We start from the raw sequence: 20,879 nt of genomic DNA on the forward strand, positions 1-20,879 counted from the left end.
CTCAATAATGCTCTAGAAATTATTACTGGGATTTGTCCTTACATAATTATAGCAGGAGATTTTAACATTAATGTCTTAGAGGATGCTAAAGATCAGTTAATGAGAAATGAATTTGTTAATTTACTAAAAAGATTTGGTTGCAAATATTATGTTAATTTTCCCACTAGAGTTACTGAGTCAACAGCTACAGCAATTGATAATTTTGTTTCCAATATTGACAAAAGTAAAATTCATGTTGAAGGTATTATTACAAGTCTCTCAGATCATGATGCCCAATTGTTAATGTTGTCTCGTTTAAACAATACCGATCACAATAATGTTCAAAAAATTACAATAAGTAAAAGAGCATACACAGATGAAAATATGGCATTATTTAAAAATCATTTGTGCCTAGAAAACTGGTATTCTGTGTACGCAGCTCCAGTTGAGTTAAAATATGACTGTTTTTTCAATCTTTTTACATATTATTTTAATATATCATTTCCAAAAATTAAAACTAGAAAGTATAAGGCTAGAAACATGTGGATATGTAATTCACTAATAGAAGAAAAGAAAGAAATATCAGAGCTGGCGCTAACTTATAGATCAAACAAAAATAAAATGCTAGGTAAAATAATTAAACAAAAAAACATAAACTATCATAAAAATGCCATTAATAACAAAAGAAATTACTACAAGCAGAAAATCCTAAGATCAAAAAATATTAGTAAAGATGTTTGGCAAATAATTCATCAGGAAACCGGCGCATGTAAGTTGAATACAAAAAACATTCGTTTAGAAAAAAATAATACCACTGTTACTGATCCTTTACATGTAGCTAATACTTTTAATGATTATTTCATTAATATTACACAGGAATCGTTAAATGGCAATAGTTTTGGTTCTGCCAATGAAAATTGTAATCAAGTAGATAGGAATAATATCAAAAATTCTTTCCGTTTAACACCAGTTGATGAAAAAGAAATACTAACCATTATTCAAAATCTAAAAAACAAACCTGCTAGTGGTTATGATGAAGTGCCTATTAAAGTGATTAAACATGTTGATAAAGCTATTGTTAAGGTCTTAGTTCACTTAATAAACTCATCTTTTGTGTCTGGTATATTTCCATCAAAACTTAAAATTGCCAAAGTTATTCCTATACACAAAAAAGATTGTCCAAAAAACCCATCAAATTACAGGCCACTGTCAATTTTACCCACAATTTCAAAAATTTACGAAAAATCTGTCAATACTAGATTAATGTATTTCCTCGAAAGTAACCGCTTAATTAATGACAATCAACATGGATTTAGGACGGAAAAGTCGACCAAAACAGCAACCGTTCAATTTATCGATTCCATTATTGATGCCATTGATAGGGGTGAAAAATGTATTGGACTATTTATGGACCTAAAAAAGGCATTTGATAGAGTCTGTCATGGTACCATGGTTAAAATTTTAACACAGTTTGGTATTAAAGGCAAAGCACTTGATTGGTTCAGATCATATCCAACCGATAGGCAACAGTTTGTTGAAATAGCTTATACAAATGGAGAAAAACAAACAAAAATAAATTCGAAAACACAGTGCATAAAATTTGGAGTCACACAGGGGTCAATATTAGGCCCATTATTATTCATTATCTACATAAATGGAATTAATGATATATTGGTTGATCAGAATGCCAACAAAGTAGTTTTGTATGCTGATGATTCAAATTTGAAAGTTTCAGGACCAACTGATTACATATTAAAAGATCTGCAGAAGAAGAGTTAAATAACATAGTTTCATTTTTGACAAATCTAAACTTACAGATAAATTTAAATAAAACAAACTTTATAAATTTTAATACAAATAAGAACCAAAATGGTTTTTCAACAGAAATAAAATTAAATGACAACATTATTTCAGAAGTAACGGATGCTAAATTTTTGGGGTTAACTGTGGATTGCAATTTCAACTGGAATAAACATATTAACAAAGTTAAAGGCAAAATGAATTCAGGAATTTATGTCCTTAGAAGATTATCTAAATTCTGCGATTTAGCCACTTTAAAAGTAATATATTTTAGCTTGATTCATTCACATTTGGCATATAACATTTGTGTATACGGAGCAACAACTCATAAAAACTTAAAAAAGTTATTGAAACTCCAAAAGAAATGTATAAGAATCATGCTAGGTTTGAAGTACAAGGCTCATGTAAAGGATAGGTTTAGTGAACTGGGAATTTTATCAGTATTTAATTTATATGTATATGAATGTGTAATGTATGTGAAACAAAACATGACTAATACCAGTTTTCTTGGCCATAATCATACTTACAACACTAGGCACAAAAATAATTTGAAATTAGAAACACATAAATTAGAATTTTTAAAAAAAAAGACCACATATAAGGGCGCCAAATTCTTTAATAGATTGCCAGAGAGTTTGAAAAGTGAGATTAATATTAAGAAATTAAAAAAAAAATCAAAGGCATTCATGATTGAGAACACTTATTATTCAATTAATGAGTTTTTAAATAACAAAAATGGCGTTGTTGGTAAGATTTAGGTATATTGTATTATACTTGTAAATAGGCTAATTTTAATTTTAATGTACTTATTTTTATTTCTTAGAAATAAGATCTGACACCATTCATTGTACATAAATTGTACATATTATGAATAAAGACATATTTGATTTGATTTGTCACTATCAAAAAAATCTAATTTCAGGAAGTTGGAAAAAATCTTGTAATTTATACAAGGGTCTGTTGGTGAGAAATAATTTCAAACATTTTTTAAATGAATTAAAATTAGTTATATTTTTTAAATTGTCAGGCAAGCTATTGAAATATTTAACACCACTATAAGATGGGATTTTTACGGAAACCGATAAATTGTGTCTGTTGAATGCCAATTCATTACCTTTTCTGGTTGAATACATATGAAAAGAGTTCAATTTTGGCAATCTTTCATGGTTTGATTTAATATAAAGGGCTATTTGATAAATGTATAAGCTAAAAACAGTCATAATTCCTATTTCTTTAAAGTGCTCTTTTGCGGATTCTTTTGATTTTAGTTTTAGCATGATGCGAATTGCTTTTTTCTGAAGTTCCAGAATGCTGTTTAGGTTAAAATTTGATGTGCCACCATAAAGACCCTGATTGTTCTAAAAAAAGTGGAGAAGCTATTGCTGAGCTCATCTTGAAGAAGCTGGAGTGCAATGGAATCCCGATAGAAGACTGCAAAGGCCAGGGATATGACAACGGAAGTAATGTGAAACGGGGGACGGTCTATAGAACAGGCCAGAATACTCGCAGCTAATAGTGATGCTGTTTATCAGCTTGCACTTGCCACTCATTAAATCTATGTGGGGAGCAGGCTGCGGAAAGCTGTCCAGCTGCAATCACCTTTTTTGGGGCGGTTCAGAAACTTGGCCCATTGTTGTAAGGGAGGCTATCGTCCGTAACAAAGATCTTAAGACTGTTCTTTTTAAACCTGATAAAAATGTATCTACTTAAGTTAAATTTAATTTTTATTGTAAATAAAATCGTCTTTACTTAATTAAACATAATGCACCCCCCCCCCCATAAGTAAAAATTTAGTTGTTGCATTGGCTGTTTAGATGAAATCCATAAAAAGATCTTATTCGTATTTATTTAACTTCTTACAGTTTATTGGGACGACTTAAAAGATAGTCAAGCAGCGTGTTGATAAATTAACAATAAAGTAGGCCTTTGTTAGTTTTACCTAAAGCTAAAAGTCGCCTTATTTTTACATTACGTTTGTTAACTAAGAAAGTTTTTTAAAACTTTCTTTTGCTACTAGCCTATTTGGGATTTTACACTATCAGTACCGTATAGGAGTATTATTGATGGTAAGTTTTCAAACAAAAAGGTTCCAAAAATAATATAAAAAGGTGTATGCAACAAATATATTTATTAAAGGTTATCTTTTATTGAGCGGAGTGAGCGAAGCTCTTTCGTAATACGCAAACTCCTCCTAGACGGCTGAAGTAATCGTTTCCAAATTTTGCATGGTGATAAAGACCATATCGGTGAGTGCCAACATCTATATAGCGTCAAACAAATCTCTTAGGAATCCGCCCCACGGGCCCGCAAAGTTTCAATGTAATCCTTATGGAAGCAGTATTTGACACATAAACAGAGGCATAAGATCAGGTGGTGACTTTTGAATGAAGTAGATCAAGAAATAGCTGATAGCATTATTCTACGGATATTAGAACAGAAACGGTATAGATCATAAATAATATAATCAAATGACGACACTAGCCTGAATCGTATACTAATAACCTTAACATCTTGTTTGGGCGTTTGTTGACAGTTCCATTTTGAATAATAAAACGAACATGTTTGCTTTGAGTTCATCCAACTAAATTAACAGTTGAAGTAGTGTTTGAAGGCCTGTTCTAGGCTTACTTGAGGAAACCTTATGTAATATTTTTAGTAACCCCTATATCAGCGATGAGTTATATAAGACAATAATTCAACCTATTCTGTTATATGGAAGTGAAAAATGGTTATTGTCCAAGAAAAATGAAAACCGACTCATGGTGTTTGAAAATAAAGTCCTAAGAAAAATATTTGGTCCAGTGCAGGAGAGAAAAATGTGGAGAATAAGGAAAAATAGAGAGTTAAGATCACTATACACCGACCCAGATATTGTTGCAATAGTTAAAGGAAGAAGGTTAAGTTGGATAGGGCATGTGCTAAGAAGAGAGAAAGGAACAAGACTGTATGAAGTTTGGAGAGCCACACCTGGAGGTAAACGTCCATTGGGAAGGCCGAAATTGAGATGGACTGACCAAGTATTGAACAACATCAGGACAATGGGTGCAAATGTCAACTTGGCTGAAGACAGAGAAGGGTGGAAGAGGCTGGTACATGAGGTGAAAAATTAACTGAGATTTGTGGAGCCACGGCAGTAAGTAAGTATATTAGCAATGAATTGGTTTCTGAATTAGTATATGATAAAAAGAATTGGGTTGTCTCTTCCCCAACCAAATTTTGTTTTTTGGCTCTTCTACCCAACCAATTTCATGATTGAGGTCTCAAATTGATGGTATGCACGCAAAGATTTCACATAAAGTATTGGCATATATTTATCTACTGTATTACTCGACCAAAAACCGAAAAGTTTAATTTATTTTCGATTTCTTACTATTTAAATGAATTTCACCAGTTTAATTATACAATCCTGTATATTTTGGTCTAAGAACTTTCAGTGAAATACCGGCTTTCATTTTAGCTATTAGTTATTCAAATTGTACGAGTTTCAAGCAAACGCAAGGTGAACACAATCAACATGAAAATTATATTTTATAAGGGTTTTCTATGATAAAAAAAAAAAAATAGCTTCAGTATTGTTTATGTGTTTTTATATGATTTAGACTGAAAATAATAAGTAAATTATAGACTAGAATTTGAGCTATTGATCGTTTGATTTAGTTATGTTCAAGATACTGAATTTCTCAATCAAAAATCATAAATTTAATTATTTCTCGGATATGATATTTATTTAACTAGAGGAGCAGCATGGGTCCTCTAGTTAGTATATGAATCTTGTGGGGTTTTTGAGAACAGAACCATGGGTTTTAATGCGAACAAAGTTTATGTGTTTACATGGCTTTGTAAATAATAGTGTGTTAATTGATATTTTTTATGGGATTGGCTTACTTGAGAAAAACTGAATTTTTAATAGCCTATTCGTTTTTATAAAAAAGTGATGAATTAGTTTCAATGAAAATCATACATTTACAAAATTTACATATCATCCATACACTGGTTGCTGGTTTCCTTGAATAATTGTGGATTTCATGATGTGTTTGAAATACCGCTACGTAGCAAATAGTTTGATCTTGTCAAGATCAACAAGGACGACTAGGAAGCACAACAATTTTAGCAAAAACTTGACGGCTTAATCTTCGTCTTCAATCACCTTCCGATGGATTATACAAATTATTAACGTGTAACACATGGGTTATTGCATTTTGTCTTTAAACAGATGATTTAAAAAATATGTTTGTATTACAATTTGATAATAAATAAAGATTTAGTGTTGTTAAATGTTTACCAAGGAACAATAGTATTTGATTTACAGATATTAATTTTGAACATTGGTGCCAAAACTTTTGCGAATCAACTAAATATCGACTACTGGAGCATTTACAAGGTCCAAAGTCAAGAAGTCTGCTATAAAATCTCAGGATATTGATGTAAAAATAATGAGGCAGTTTAAGTGATAAGCATATTTCTATGTCGGTAGGATCTCATAAAACTAGCTCAAGTACGAGTAGGAATGAAAGTGTTTTAGAGGTTATGGACGAATTGATTAAGATACAGGAAGAAGAAACGTCCCTGGTTGTATCATGTGCTAAAAGCAAAGGCGGCGGCGGAGAAAGCAGAGGCAGAGGCAGTGGCGGTTCTAGGACCTTGTCAAGGGGGGGGGGCTACCGGGGGGTTTGGGAGGGGGGGGGGGTGTGGAGCACCCCCCAATAAAGCAGCCACATCGAAAAACTGTCTATGCCAATTGGTTGTTTCAATTGAGACTCTGGTGAAGTGACAAACATTCCCCAGTTGAGCTTCATGTTGGTGGACAGTTTTTCTGTGAGCTCTTCCATAGCTTGTGGGTTAAACAAGTAGTGGTCCTGCTTCAAGGATTTTACCGTAACCACTAAGTTCCTTACGATGACACTAAAGGCAACCAAAGTGTCAGGCTTGTAGTCCTTAGTTGATGTTGCTATGAGATTTTTAATTATTATATATGGTCTTCCGAAACGCCGTTCCAACAAATTAATAATTTCTGGTACGTTCTCAGGATATATCAACATTGCTGATATGATTTCTTTAGCTTTTCCAGTAATAGACTTTTGAAGTCTTTGAAGATTCTCCAAATCAGTGTATTCATTCATTTCAGTAGATCGCCTGTATTCAGCTATCCAAGCGGGCCATTGGTCTAGATCTCCGCTGAAATTACGTAGAGCTGACAATATTCTCGCCGGCATCTTCTCTAAATATCATTTTATCAGGTTGACAATCTCGAGGGAATCAAGAAACATCTCAAAGAATTCTCCTTCCTTCTCCACCTTCGCTGAAAGCTACAGTCTTTGCTTATCGAAGATCTTCACAGATTTCTTCTTGAGGCCGGAAACTAGACTGTACTTCGTAATGTGGCAAGGATACCTCCTGCTGTACACTCTTCATAACATTTACTGGAACATTAGAACAAGGCTTCAAAACGTTATTTTTATTATGTCCTCAGCTGGATCCTTAGTCAGCATCTACTTTTCAAAAGCTTCCTTTGTGGGCAACGATCGTGGAAGGGAAGAAATTTAAACCCTAGATGATCTGCTGCTGGTTCTCGACGATCCCCTGCTAAGCGATGACAGTCTGTCTTCAAGCAGCTTCTTCTTCATTTCTATTTCCTTCTGCTTGGCTTCTTCCTCCACTCAGGCGAGTTTTTCATCAGCTGCTGCTATTTTTACTGCTGCCTCTGCCCAGTGGCGGTTCCAAGGGGGGGGGGGCCTTAGCCTCTGTAGCACACCCCTTGGACCCTGGAAAAATAAATTTAAACATACCTACATTTCGTCCTTAAAACACGCAATGGGGAGAAACAAACGGAAAATTACAGGAGTGGTGCATGATATCAATGATTTTTGGGGCAGTTTGCTCACCAACCAGTGCCATTTACGTAACTAGAAAAAATAGTGAAAAACATGGAGAGGAACATCCAGATGCATAGCTAGCTGTAAATCAACAATTCTACATGGATGATTATCTTGATAGCAACCAAGAAGCTAAGAGCTTAATAGAAGGAGTTGTAAACATATGCAAAAAAGGTGGTTTCAATTTGAGGAATTTTATTAGCAATTCACCAGAGTTAATGCCAAAAGAAAAGTTGATCAAAAAACTATTTGAAAGAAGAAGATGTTGGACTAACAACTGATAACACAGAGCGAGTACTCGAGATACACTGGATTTTCCATGAGGATTTCTTCCTTTTCACTGTCAACTTTGTAAAAGTGAAGAAAGAAGTCATTGATCTAAAAGAGCCACCAACCAAACGACAGGTGCTCCAGGCTGTGTGTCCATTTATGATCCAATAGGCTTTATCACTCCAATCACAATGAAGGGTAAAATTCTGGTACAAAATCTGTGGAAAATGAATGTCCAGTGGGATGAAAGAATTCCAGCGCAGTTGGAAAAGGCATGGAGAAATTGGATGCAAGATGTAAAGATTTAGGAAAATCTGAAAATAACTCGATGCTACAATTTGACTGCAAACTGCACTGTATCATTACATATTTTCTGTGACACAAGTGAGAAAGGATTTTGTTCTTATTTTAGGATTTAAAAACCAGAGGATAGCGTGGAAGTTACTTTTGTCCTGGCTAGGTGTTGCCCCTTTACAAGCAACAACCATCCCTACGCTTGAACTACAAGCAGCAGTGCTGGGCAGTAGAATTTTGTGTCTAATTAAACAATCTCACAGGATGAAGATATCGGAGACATACCTCTGGACAGATTCTAGAATAGTATGGTGTTGGATAATATCAACTCACAAGCAGAAGTCTATATATGTTGCTAATCGTGTGAAAGAAATTTTAAACAATTCCAACAGAGAGCAATGGAGGTGGCTACCTACTACAGAAAATGTAGCTGATGAGTCGACAAGAGAAATTTCTAGTTGTCTCTCCAACTGCCGATGGCTTCAAGGTCCCTCCTTTCTTCTAAAAAAAAAAAAGAAAAAGATTTCTGGCCAAAAGTTGAGAGTCAACCACAAAATAATGAAAGCTATGAAGTAATATCATATATTGCATCAGAAAACTGTAAAAATTCTGTTATTGACAAGGACAGATTTTCGAAGTACTCCAGGCTCATCAGAACAGTTGCATGGGTTCAACGGTTCATACATAAAGCAAGAAATAAAAATCAGAAAAGTGTGCAATCAAGTCTCAGTGTTGAAGATGTTCAGCAAGCTGAAGAATGTTGCTTTAGGTTTTCTCAACAGGAATCATTTGCTCAAGATTTAAAGACACTTAAAGAAAACAAACGTGGTCTGAAACAGAGCCGACTTTTCATATTTAGTCCTGTTTTGTCTGGAAACCTTCTGAAAATGAGTGGAAGAACTGAATACGGAAAATAAATCAGTAAAGACGTAAAAAATCCAATCATTTTAGATCCTAAGCAGTGACTAACAGTTCTTTTAATACAACACGAACACGAACACGAAAAAGTGGCTCATCATGGACAAGAAACTATGGTCAACAACATGAGACAGAAGTTTTGGATTTTAAGAATGAAACAAGCTACCAAAAGTTGTTGTGCAAACTGCATGTTACGAATTGAATTTAATTGACTTTGGTTTCATTCCCACAATTTAAAAGACTTTGGTTTAATTAATTACTGTACTGTGTGGAACTAACATATGATCATATGTTTGATTTTAATTTTATTCTGATTAGTAAACATAGTAGTGATATTATGAATTTTTTTAAGAATACAGTTTCTTTTAGTAAGTGAATAAAAGAGGTTTTTATTTTAATTACTCGTTAGAACCTGAAGGGAATATTTAATATTTTTTAAGGAATTTCCCCTAAGTTGTAAAATATGGCGACCCTGACAGGAAGTGATAACGAGTAAATTTGACCCTGTTTTATTGAACACTGATTACTGAAACAGTGAATTGGAAAACATGGCTGAACTAACAAAACTAATGAAATCAAGATCGGCTATTCGAAGGACATTTACTGTGACAGTTAAAAAACTTGAAGATATTTTAAAGGAAGAAATAGTTGATTTTATACAAGTATCAGCACAGCTTGAAGTAATACTCATTTTTGCACTCTCAATGACCTAAATTCATCAATATATGATCAATTATTAGAAGGTGATGCGAGAGATGAAGACATTGATGAAGAACTTCAAGGGCAAAATGAATATATTGTACAATATCATCTTATTTCTAAGAAAGTGGAACATCTAAAAATTAATGAAATGAATTCACATCAAGATGAAAGGAGTGAAATAACGCAAAAAGGCTCAGGATCGAGTAAAGCACGACGCTCATACAAGCTACCTTATTTGAAACTAAAAGAGTTTAACGGAGAACTAGGCGAACAACGAACCATAACTCTAACAATCATGAAAGTTCCTCCAAAGAAGTTCTGGAGAATCTGTTGACGTTCCTTAAACACGAGGTAGAGGGAGAACAAAAAGTATCTAGCATTGGAAGGGTTTGGAATTGCAAGTACCAAACACAATGTAAAACATCCTTCAAGTTCCTCTGAAGATTTGTGGGGATCTTCTATCAAAACAAATAAAGGTTTTGAGAAGCAAAACAATCGGAAGCCTTTTGAGAAACAGCCTTCGGCGGCGGCATTTGTATCGACTACAGAAGGTACTTATTCATTGACTTGTGTGTTTTGTGATAAAAACCACAGATCTCAAGATTGTGTGAAAGCTTTGGATATGACTCTTCTTGAGCGAAAAGATATTTTAAAGAAGAAAGGATCTTGTGTCAAGTGTTTAAAAGGTCGACACATGAGCAATTCCTGTAAAGCTATGGTAAAGTGCGCAGCTTGTTTAAGAAAACACTATCCGATTATGTGTGAAGATCTTCAAAAGAAAACTACCCTTTCCTTAAATAAAAGTGAAAAAATCTGATGAACAGAAAACTATTTCTGAGGATAGTACAAGTCAGGTATTAGTGTCGAGTACTAGTAAATCAACAGTGGTTTACCTAAGCACGCTTCTTGTGAAAATCGTCGTGGGATCCCAAGAACACACAGTTCGTGCGTTGATCGACTCTGGAAGCCAAAAAAGCTATATTTTGAAATCTTGTGCGACTGATTTAAAACTGAAGAGAATAGGTAAAACCATGACGAGTCAAGAGTTGTTTGGGGGACGGAAAACGAATTTAAGGTCTCATGGAGTTTATTCTGTAAAACTTCAATCCACAACTGATGGTTTTAATGAGGATTTCTAAGTTTTGGACACACCTCGTATCTGCGGATTCATACCTAAAGTGTTGGACGTCAAAATATATGAAAATCTCAAAGCAAAAGGTGTGATTTTGTCGGATTTTTGTGAATCCTCAGAAGAAGTAAGTGATATACAGTTGCTTCTTGGAGCTGACAGTTGGCCTAAATTGATTACATCGGAGTATGTAAAAGTAGGTAATGATTTGGCTGCTGTGAAAACAAAACTAGGATGGACACTAGTTGGTGAATCTGAATCAGACAGTGAAACTAGAATGACTTCTTCGATGTTATTGACTCTTACAAATCAAGTTAATCTCTCTCACTTTTGGAAACTTGAACTTTTAGGAATTAAGGACCCTGGTACGAAAAAACTTCAGAGTGAAAAGGATAGTCAAGTAACTGAGTTTTTTGAAAATACTGTTCAACAAGAAGATTCTGGGAGATATGTTGTCAAACTTCCTTGGAGTGAAGGACAGCCTGTACTAGAGGACAATAAATATGTCGCAGAAAAGAGACTTTGTTCTACTACCAAAAAACTGAAACTTATTGGTAAGTACGATGATTATGATTCTGTGTTTGATTCATGGCTTAATCTTGAAATAATCGAGAAAGTTCCCGAAGATGAGTTAAATAATATTAATGTACACCTAGAGATCCTGACTTCTCTGAGTACGTCTACCCTAATACAAACGCTCAGACACTTCATATCAAGAAGAGGAAGACCGAAGATTATACAATCAGATAATGCGATGAATTTTGTTGGACTTGACAACGCATTCAATGATTTATATAGGATCAAAATTGAAGAGGAATGCAGTATTCAACGAATAAAGTGGAAATTTAATGCTCCCGCTGCACCATGGTGGGGAGGATATTGGAAGCGGTTAATACGTGTGTTGAAGGACCTTCTTAAGAAAAACTTAGGACGAGCCTCACTGTGTTACGAAGAACTGATGACGTTAGTATGTGAGTGTGAGTGTCTTATGAACAGCCGTCCCTTGACTTATGTCAGTGACAACTCAAACGAACTTACTCTTCTCAGCCCTTCCTTATTCCTTTCAAGTCTTCCGAGCTCTGAAATGACTGACCTTGATGAGATTGAAAATATGATTATTCAGAAAAGACTACGTTTTATACAAAAGCTTCGAAACGGACTTCAGATCCGATTCCATAAAGAATATCTGGGATTTTTGCGAACCACAAAGAAACATCAACAACATAAAACATTATCAGTAGGTGATGTAGTTTTGTCAGAAAATGAAAAGAAAAGATTGGAATGGATCCTGGCACGAGTATCTGAATTGATTCCTGGACGTGATGGAATTGTTCGTCTTGTCAAGTTAAGAACGGCGAAAGGTGAAATTTTGCGACCTGTACAGAGGTTATATCCCTTAGAAATTGGATCTCAAGACAGCTTTGATGGGAACTTCGAACCTGAGATGACACCATCAAATACTACAATTGACACTAGTGGATTAACTGTGAACCAGGAAGAAACTATCTCGTTACCACAAGGTCCAACAAAGAACAACGTAAAAACCCGAAGTGGCCGAGAGATAAAACCACGGAAAATCCTAGACATGTGAATACTTTTATACGAATTGTGACGATTACTAATTTTATGAATTAAGTGTTTGTAAATTGTTGTCGAACTCCTCAATTTACAAAGGTGGGGAGTGTGTTACGAATTGAATTTAACTGACTTTGGTTTCATTCCCACAATTTAAAAGACTTTGGTTTAATTAATTTCTGTACTGTGTGGAACTAACATATGATCATATGTTTGATTTTAATTTTATTCTGATTAGTAAACAGTATTCTCAAAATTTTTTTAAGAATACAGTTTCTTTTAGTAAGTGAATAAAAGAGGTTTTTATTTTAATTACTCGTTAGAACCTGAAGGGAATATTTAATATTTTTTAAGGAATTTCCCCTAAGTTGTAAAACTGCAGAAGATGTCAAATTTGTCAAACCATGCCCAAGACCCCAGAAATGGCTCCTCTGCCTGCTTATAGGCTAGACCCCTATGGTAGACTGTTCACCTGTGTGTCGATGGATTATTTTGGCCCGTTATAGAAGTTACAGTGGGTGGAAGGCGAGAAAAACGTTATGGAGCATTATTTACATGTCTCTCAGTACGAGCTGTTCATTTGGAGCTTGCGACATCACTGAACTCTGACTCAGCCGTACAAGCCATAAGAAGATTTGCAGCAAGAAGAGGATGACCTGATGAATTAATATCGGACAATGGAACTTCAAGGGAGCAGAGAGGGAACTGAGAGAAGCTCTTCAATCTTTTGATGAAGACCACTTATTGTCATTCTGTACAGAAAATAAGATAAAATGGAGTTTCCTACCACCAGCTAGTCCACATATGGGAGGAGCACACAAACGTTTGGTGCAGTCAATGAAAAATTCTTATATGTCATTTTGAACTCCCAAGCTCCTCATGAAGAAACTTTGAGAACCTTACTCTGCGAGGTGGAATCTTACTTGAACAACAGACCTCTTTATCCTGTATCCGAAGATCCTGCAGACGAACTTCCTTTAACTCCCAACCAAAATCAATGCAAATCGGAATGTTAATATAACTTTTGTAACGATAATATATTTTGTGGTTTCACTTATATACTCACCATCACATTAAGTCCTCTTATGCAGTTATTAATAGCCAAAATGGTAGAATCCAAAACTGTAAAGGGTTGATTTCTAGGTTATAACTAGCTAGAACTGTAGGTGAAGGTCAATAACGATATATATGGAACCCTGATGACTCCGCTCAATCTTGTGGATGCCTCTGCCAACGCCACCTAGTTATTATATTTTATGTTTGTTGTGTCACAAAAATAATGGTTATGAACACGAGGAACAAACAATTAATGGCACAACAGATCTACTAAATGTCTGTGAAGGCCGAAGGTTTTTTTATGTCATTATTATTTGCCAGGAGAGCAGCTGCAATAATCCTGACAGTAGCATCGATAAGACATTTTGATTTGGGGGGGGGGGGGCGTGGTTGTACAACCCCGGGGCCCGCAACTGCTCTTGCCGGTTCTGGTCTTGTTCCCGCCAAACTATACAAGGTGACTCTTGTTCCCACCAAAAATATACAAGGTGAGTCTTGTTCCCACCAAAACTATACAAGGCGAGTCTTGTTCCCACCAAAAATACAAGGTGAGTCTTATTCCCACCAAAACTATACAAGATGAGTCTAGTTCCCGCCAAAACCATACGAGGTAAGTCTTGTTCCCGCCAAAACTATACAATATGAGTCTTGTTCCCACCAAAGCTACAACATGAGTCTTGTTTCCACCAAACTATACAATACGAGTCTTGTTCCCACCAAAACTGCAAGGTGAGTCTTGTTCCCACCAAAACTATACGAGGTAAGTCTTGTTCCCGCTAAACTATATAAGGTGACTCTTGTTCCCACCAAAACTATACGAGGTAAGTCTTGTTCCCGCCAAAACTATACAATATGAGTCTTGTTCCCACCAAAGCTACAACATGAGTCTTGTTTCCACCAAACTATACAATACGAGTCTTTTTCCCACCAAAACTATACAGGTGAGTCTTGTTCCATCAAAACTATACAAGTTGATCTTGATCCCACCAAAACTATACAAGGTGATTCTAATTCCCGCCAAAACTATACGAGGAGAGTCTTGTTCCCACTAAACTATATAAGGTGACTCTTGTTCCCACCAAAACTATACAAGGTGAGTCTTGTTACTGCTTAACTATATAAGGTGACTCTTGTTCCCACCAAAACTATACAAGGTGAGCCCTGTTCCCATCAAAACTATACAATATGAGTCTTGTTGCCACCAAAGCTAAAACACTGAAATGGCGGCAGCAGGAACTAGCAGGCTGTAATGTACACTGTACAGGGTTAAAAAGAACTGGATCCTAAAATAATATTTTCAGTAGTTTAAACTTACCACAGTACCGTATCTGAGTTGCATAACTGATATTGATATGTAATTTAAATTATAAATAAATAACTCAAGAAGACAACTGTATGGAATAGGTGCCTAAGTAAGTTAGTGGAGTTAGAATGCTACATATTTTAGTGATAAAAATTTCATTATGTTTGTTTTGTTTTTAAGGATTTACCATCTTTGAAATTTTGGAGTAGTCCAGCTTCTGTCATTGAAAGCTACCTTCAGAGACAGTTATTTCAAAAAAGGCTCCAGATGGCATATGAATTCAACCAAAGCAAAGAAACTGACGAGATAGCAAAGCATGAAGCCGTTGATCAGAGTGCTGACCAATTAGCAAAAGCTGTAAATCAGTTAACTAACGATATCAGTTACTTCAATAATTTGGCACAACAGCCATTGTCTAATGAGTCAATCATTGCTGAAGGGTGTGATGACCGAAATAAAGAGCTTTGGGATGAGATCTGTCCAAGAAAAATGTTAACTCCTCCCTACGATCATTCAGAGGACATCGACAAAGAAAAGATATCAGCTAAAGAAATAAAATCCAAAATACAAGTTCATAATCAAATAAAAAATATAATTTCTGATTACAAAAATTTCTACAGGTTAAAAAGTTTAGGTAGCTACAACAAACCCCCTTTAGCAGTTACTATAGATAAATCACATCACATTAGTAGAGACGATTCATCTGAGAAAGATAGCTATTATGAGACTATGTATCAAGATGAAATTCGTGAAAACATGCAAGGAATAACCAAAGATCAAACGGATCCTAAAAAGCCATTTAGAATTGATCATTTAGAAATTGAGTTTTCAGAGAATAATTCCGAGGAATATGAAAATTCAATAGACTATTCCAGTAAACTACCTAGTTTAAAATCTGTATCAGAACATAATTTACAAGGCACAGAAATCAAGCAAAAATCATTAAAGAAAGAGCAATCTGAGTATTCTTATTTTGACGGAATTCTGCCTCAAATACATTCTAAAGGTTTTAATAAAACAAATTTGAATAGACGAGAAACACTGCTTACTGTAAGAGATTCTGTTGAACTTGCACATAAAAGAATTACCTCCACAGCTAATGGATACAATGTACCAGGCAACCAATTAGAACACCATTCTCTCAAAAAACAGACTTCAGATTATAAAAATCCTTACAGAATGCTAACATATAAATTACCAAATGTCCATTCTGAACCTTCGGTTTATAACTCTGAAAATAACATTGAAACACACCTTGCCAATCACAAAATACCAATGTCAAAAACAAAAACCATATCAAGTCATAGAGATTCACTCTTGCTGGTGTCACAAAGGAGTTCTTTAAAAATCAAAGGAAATGAAGACTTGAGCTGTGACATTTGTAAAAATCAGGAGCCGAAATCAATACAATTCTTATGTGACTACCATGCAAGTTTTATAGCTTCAAACCAACAGAGATTCCATAGTATCATAACAAAGAGTATGTCATGTCCAAGCTATCGAGATTCAGTGGTGATCGCTAAAAGAAGATTGTCTCTGAAAGACAACAAAAAGTCCGTAGCATGTCAAGTTGAGGATATTCATAATGTAGATGAAGTCCAACACTTAAAAGATGGGATGATGAAGGGAAGGAAAATGGGTAAGCAGAATGATGAATCAGCAGGAAATTTTGCCACGACAAAATCACCCTCAAACCTTAAGACTTGTCTAACGGGTGCTCTCCACATAAATCAAGTTCAATAATTATATTTTTTTATAAGTGAAGATTTTTAATAAATGTGGTTAATTTCTGTCTTAACAATTCCATTTATTTAGTGTTAAAGTTGTATAATGGAAGGTGAAGTATAGATAAAACAAAAAACGATTGACTATAAACCATAAAACCCTAGATAAAACATACTCCCTTAGTAGATTTCTCATCCTTATAAAACAGCTGAAGCCTATTTTATTGTTAGTTCTGTCCGGTGCACTCTAGAGGGTGTATTTTGTTTACAATTTGTTTCTTGTTATCTCAGTCATTTAAATCCTTGTTTAAGGTTATAAAACAATCTAATCATAAACAATTACTTAACTCCTAGCTATATAACCAAACAATTAAACACAAATCATGAAATTAACCCTAAAATAATAGAAACAAAACTTCGTCGATGCTAGCGATCAGTGTCAGCAGACATGAACTTGACACGAAAAAAGAGCATCAAAATTACCTGTGGGATGAGAAGTTAGGTACTTGTGTTGGTTGGTCTATGCTAGTACTGCAGTATGATTTATAGTGCTCAAAGACTACGATCAGGATAACTGTATGATGTCAACCAATAATGTTTCTCCTTAGGCAGGTGACTTCCTCTAGAGACTAAGGTTGTCCTCGTTACCTCCTTGAACTCCTCTGTCAAACAGTAAATTATGTGACAGTCTCCCCAGGCCTTCTACAATTCCTGTTCAATGGATTCTAAACACAGGCCATGCTCATTGACCAGTTCTAAACTGTATTAATATATTTTTGCTCATCCATCAAGGTGTCCACGGCAACACGTTTCTATGAAAAGTGAAGGGTAAGATTGGTTTCTTACTTTTATTTAAATAGATTATGCAGGGTGTTTTTTTTTACCCAACCCAAATAACAAGTACCAAAATAGCTATTTACATTACAATTGTAGTAAGAGCGTTTTTCCATCACGCAGGTGCGAGTTGCATAATTCTCCTAAGTGATGTAAACAAGCTCTTGCGTAACGTGTATCGTACAAGATTTTACCTGACCCGACAATATACAGGAGGTTACGAACAATATATCTTTCATTATACATTTCACTCATCTTCTAACAGTAACGTTCATTTACAAACAAAAGCTAGGTTAGGAAAATTCTTCAAAGCATAACAATAAAATTCAAGCGCACAGCTGATTTCTAGCGTTGAACATAGAGGTATAATTTTTCAGTTAACCACTCAATGTTATTTAAATGGGTTTCATTACCTCCCCGAGTGAGTTTTTTCAACTTTACATCACTCGTGAATTAAAGAAGTTGTATACATCACGCTTGGGATAGGGAAGTTTAACATGGCGGGTTAGGTAAAACATTGTTTAATGACAAAACAAGCTCACATTTTGGTGTCCCTGTAATTCTTTATTTCATTTCCAATCAGCTGATATGCATTGTTGAATGGTTTATATGGTTTATTTATAAGTCGTATTAAAGGCATTTTATTGTGAATAAACCTCTACTTTGAGTTATCTCAAGCTCTGTTTGAGCATGTGGAAAAAACTCTTATAAAATCTTACTTATAATAAATTATCATTAACACTACACCTACGTACCAAGGTGGTGTCCCCATCTCAAACGATAACAATAATAATAACCTCATAGATAACTAAAACGATGCATATTGGTCGATCGGCAATGAAGTAAAGAATCAGGGACACCATTATATGAGCTGGTTTTAATGTTAAATACTTCCTCACAATAATTGTACTCATTTTGGCTGCGTTTGAAAAAAAAACCCTGCATTTGAAAGGAAAGCAAACTGGCTAGGAATTTTTTTTTAATGCATAGAGTTCAGCTAGCCTCTGCATATGCACAGATAAAAACTTGACACCGTACATTTGTGTTACGATGGTTAAAATGTGCTTTTGCACTATTTAACAATCCTCCCAAGTGATCAATTTAACAATGGGAAAAGTATTAAAGTATCGTATCAGAAGAAGCTGTTAGTTAGTAAACAACTGGAAATAATTTAATACATTTTAGATTAAAAAAGGATTGCTCAAATGTACAAAGATCGTAAAGTACAATAAAAACCAAAATATTTTTGTAAAAACCCTATTATTATTATTATTATTATTTGATAATAAATAAGTAATAATGTTCATTAGATTTTCACAAGCAATATCACATCTTTTGTCCCAAATTATTTCCACGTTCTTATGCCTTCTTTGCCATGCCCTCTTTTTGCTTCTTCTGTTTTTTCGTCTCTCCTTCGTCAATGGGAGCTGGTTTGACAAAAGGAATCTCTTCTGGATAATCTGTGAACAGGGAGGTTGAAAAAATTGTATCTTTCATCTGGTCAAACACCCTGAGGTTGGTTTAATCAGTATACTATAAATAGTACAGGACAGATAGTTATTAACCTAAAACAAATTAGTTCAAGGGTAAGCTCTTCTGGAATGTGTTTGGGACACACTCAGGGCCGATTTACCGAATAGGCACGGTAGGCACGTGCCTAGGGCGCAAGGCTTGGGGGGCGCCAAAAATTTGGAAAATCGTGGTAGTATTTGCATGCTATCGCGGTAAACTTCTGATAACCCCTCGCAAGCGTGTAGGCGTCGTAATCGTCTCCCGCGTTTGCGGCAAGATTCTAACTATTTTCTGCAGTCAGGTCGTTTGGACATATAATTATTGTCTTCCATGATCGAGGCAATATATAACACATATCCCGCGATCGTGAGGAGATTATCATCGTCTACCGCAAATGAGGCAAAATCCTGATATTTTCCCTCGGTCGTGAGGACATTACACATTATCCTCGTCTTGCGCGATCACGGTCAAATTCTGACCACCCCTCGCGGCCGTGAAGACATTATATCGCCCCCCGCGGTCGTGTGGACATATCACCTCCCGCGATTGTGGCAAAATGGTAATCATCTCCCTCGGTCTTGACCTTGTGGAGATCATCATCCTCTTCCACAAATTAGGCAACATTTTGACCTTTTCCCGCGATCGTGTGGCCTTTATCATCGTCTTGCGCTTTTGCAATAAAATTCTGATCACCTCTCACGGCCGTGAAGACATTATATCATCCCCCGCGGTCGTTTGGACATAGTAGGCCTAATCGCCTCCCGCGATTGTGGCAAAATGGTAATCATCTCCCACGGACATATGGAGATAACCGTCTTCGGCGAATGAGGCAAAATTCTTATCTTTTCCTGCGGCCATGTGGACATTATCATCGTCTTGAGTGATCGCGGCATTATTGTGATCATCCTTCGTGGCCGTGTAGAAATCATTATTGTATTGTATTAGTGGTTCTGTAGACATCGTAATCGTTTCCCGCAGTTATGAAGACATCGTTATTGTCTCCCGCGATTGTGGTAAAATGTTAATAATGTCCTCCAGTGGTATGGACATTATCATCATCTTCCGTGATCACGGCAATATTCTGATCATCCCTCGTGGCCGTGTAGAAATAGTTATTGTATCTCTCGCGGTCCTGTAGATATCGTACGTATCGTCACACGTATACGTCGTGTATCGTCGTACGTATAGTCGTGAATCCATGGTAATCGTCCCCCGCGATTGCGGCAAAATTTTAATCATGTCCTGCAGTTTTGTGGAGATCATCAATCGTCTTCCGCGATCGCGGCAAAGTTCTTGCTGTTTCCCGCGGTCGTGTGGACATTATCATCGTTTTCCGTGATCGTGGCAATATTCTGATCATTCATTGCGGCTCTGTAGACATCATCATCGTCTTCTGTGATCGCGGAATATTCTGATCATCCCTCACGGCCGTGTGTAGACATTATTGTCTCCCGCAGTCACGGAAACGTCACTGTTGTCATGCGCGATCACGGTAAATTGAAAACTCCAGGTAGAAATACAAAATTCACGGTTCAAAAATCTCCCACATGATTCCCAGATTTCCCGGTCGGTGGACACCCTGTTATATATTGCAAAGGGGCGCTACTATTAGATGTGCCTAGGGCGCTGACAGGGTCAAAAACGGGCCTGGGACACACCCCTTAACATTCCCTGTGAATTCCCAAAAAATCCCATTTCAACAAAATCTGCCATCTTGGAAAATGGTAGCAAAACAAATAAAACTTGCAAGGTTTTACGGAAAATGATATAACTTCAAATTTATTTGAATTACAATAGTCGTATAGAGCTGAAACTAGGCTACTCTAAATAAAGTTTACTTCATCAAAATACCATATTTATTAGAATTTCATAGTATAAATATATTGTAATGTTAGCATGATTTTGTAATG

General features: G+C 35.7%; 2 protein-coding genes across 4 annotated transcripts in view; one reads left to right on the forward strand and one right to left on the reverse strand.

The window, feature by feature from the left end:
* Positions 1 to 16,669, forward strand: part of LOC128984247 (uncharacterized) — an 87,932-nt gene extending 71,263 nt beyond the window's left edge. Inside the window, exon 16 of the mRNA XM_054403549.1 lies at positions 15,080 to 16,669. Coding sequence (XP_054259524.1) covers positions 15,080 to 16,642 — 1,563 coding nt within the window. The 3' untranslated portion in view covers positions 16,643 to 16,669. The remainder of the gene's footprint in view (positions 1 to 15,079) is intronic.
* A 1,983-nt stretch (positions 16,670 to 18,652) lies between these two features.
* LOC128986897 (serine--tRNA ligase, cytoplasmic) overlaps positions 18,653 to 20,879 on the reverse strand; it is a 33,147-nt gene continuing 30,920 nt past the window's right edge. The window contains exon 11 of one of the 3 annotated variants that reach the window (XM_054407501.1): positions 18,653 to 18,917. In XM_054407501.1, the coding sequence (XP_054263476.1) occupies positions 18,817 to 18,917 (101 nt within the window). In that variant the 3' untranslated portion in view covers positions 18,653 to 18,816. The remainder of the gene's footprint in view (positions 18,918 to 20,879) is intronic. The other 2 variants (XM_054407503.1, XM_054407502.1) reach the window with 2 other exon arrangements.

This window comes from Macrosteles quadrilineatus, unplaced genomic scaffold, assembly GCF_028750875.1.
Source record: "Macrosteles quadrilineatus isolate MER2022 unplaced genomic scaffold, UCM_ALF_1.0 Scaffold_2__2_contigs__length_208266976, whole genome shotgun sequence".
Lineage (NCBI taxonomy): Eukaryota > Metazoa > Arthropoda > Insecta > Hemiptera > Cicadellidae > Macrosteles > Macrosteles quadrilineatus.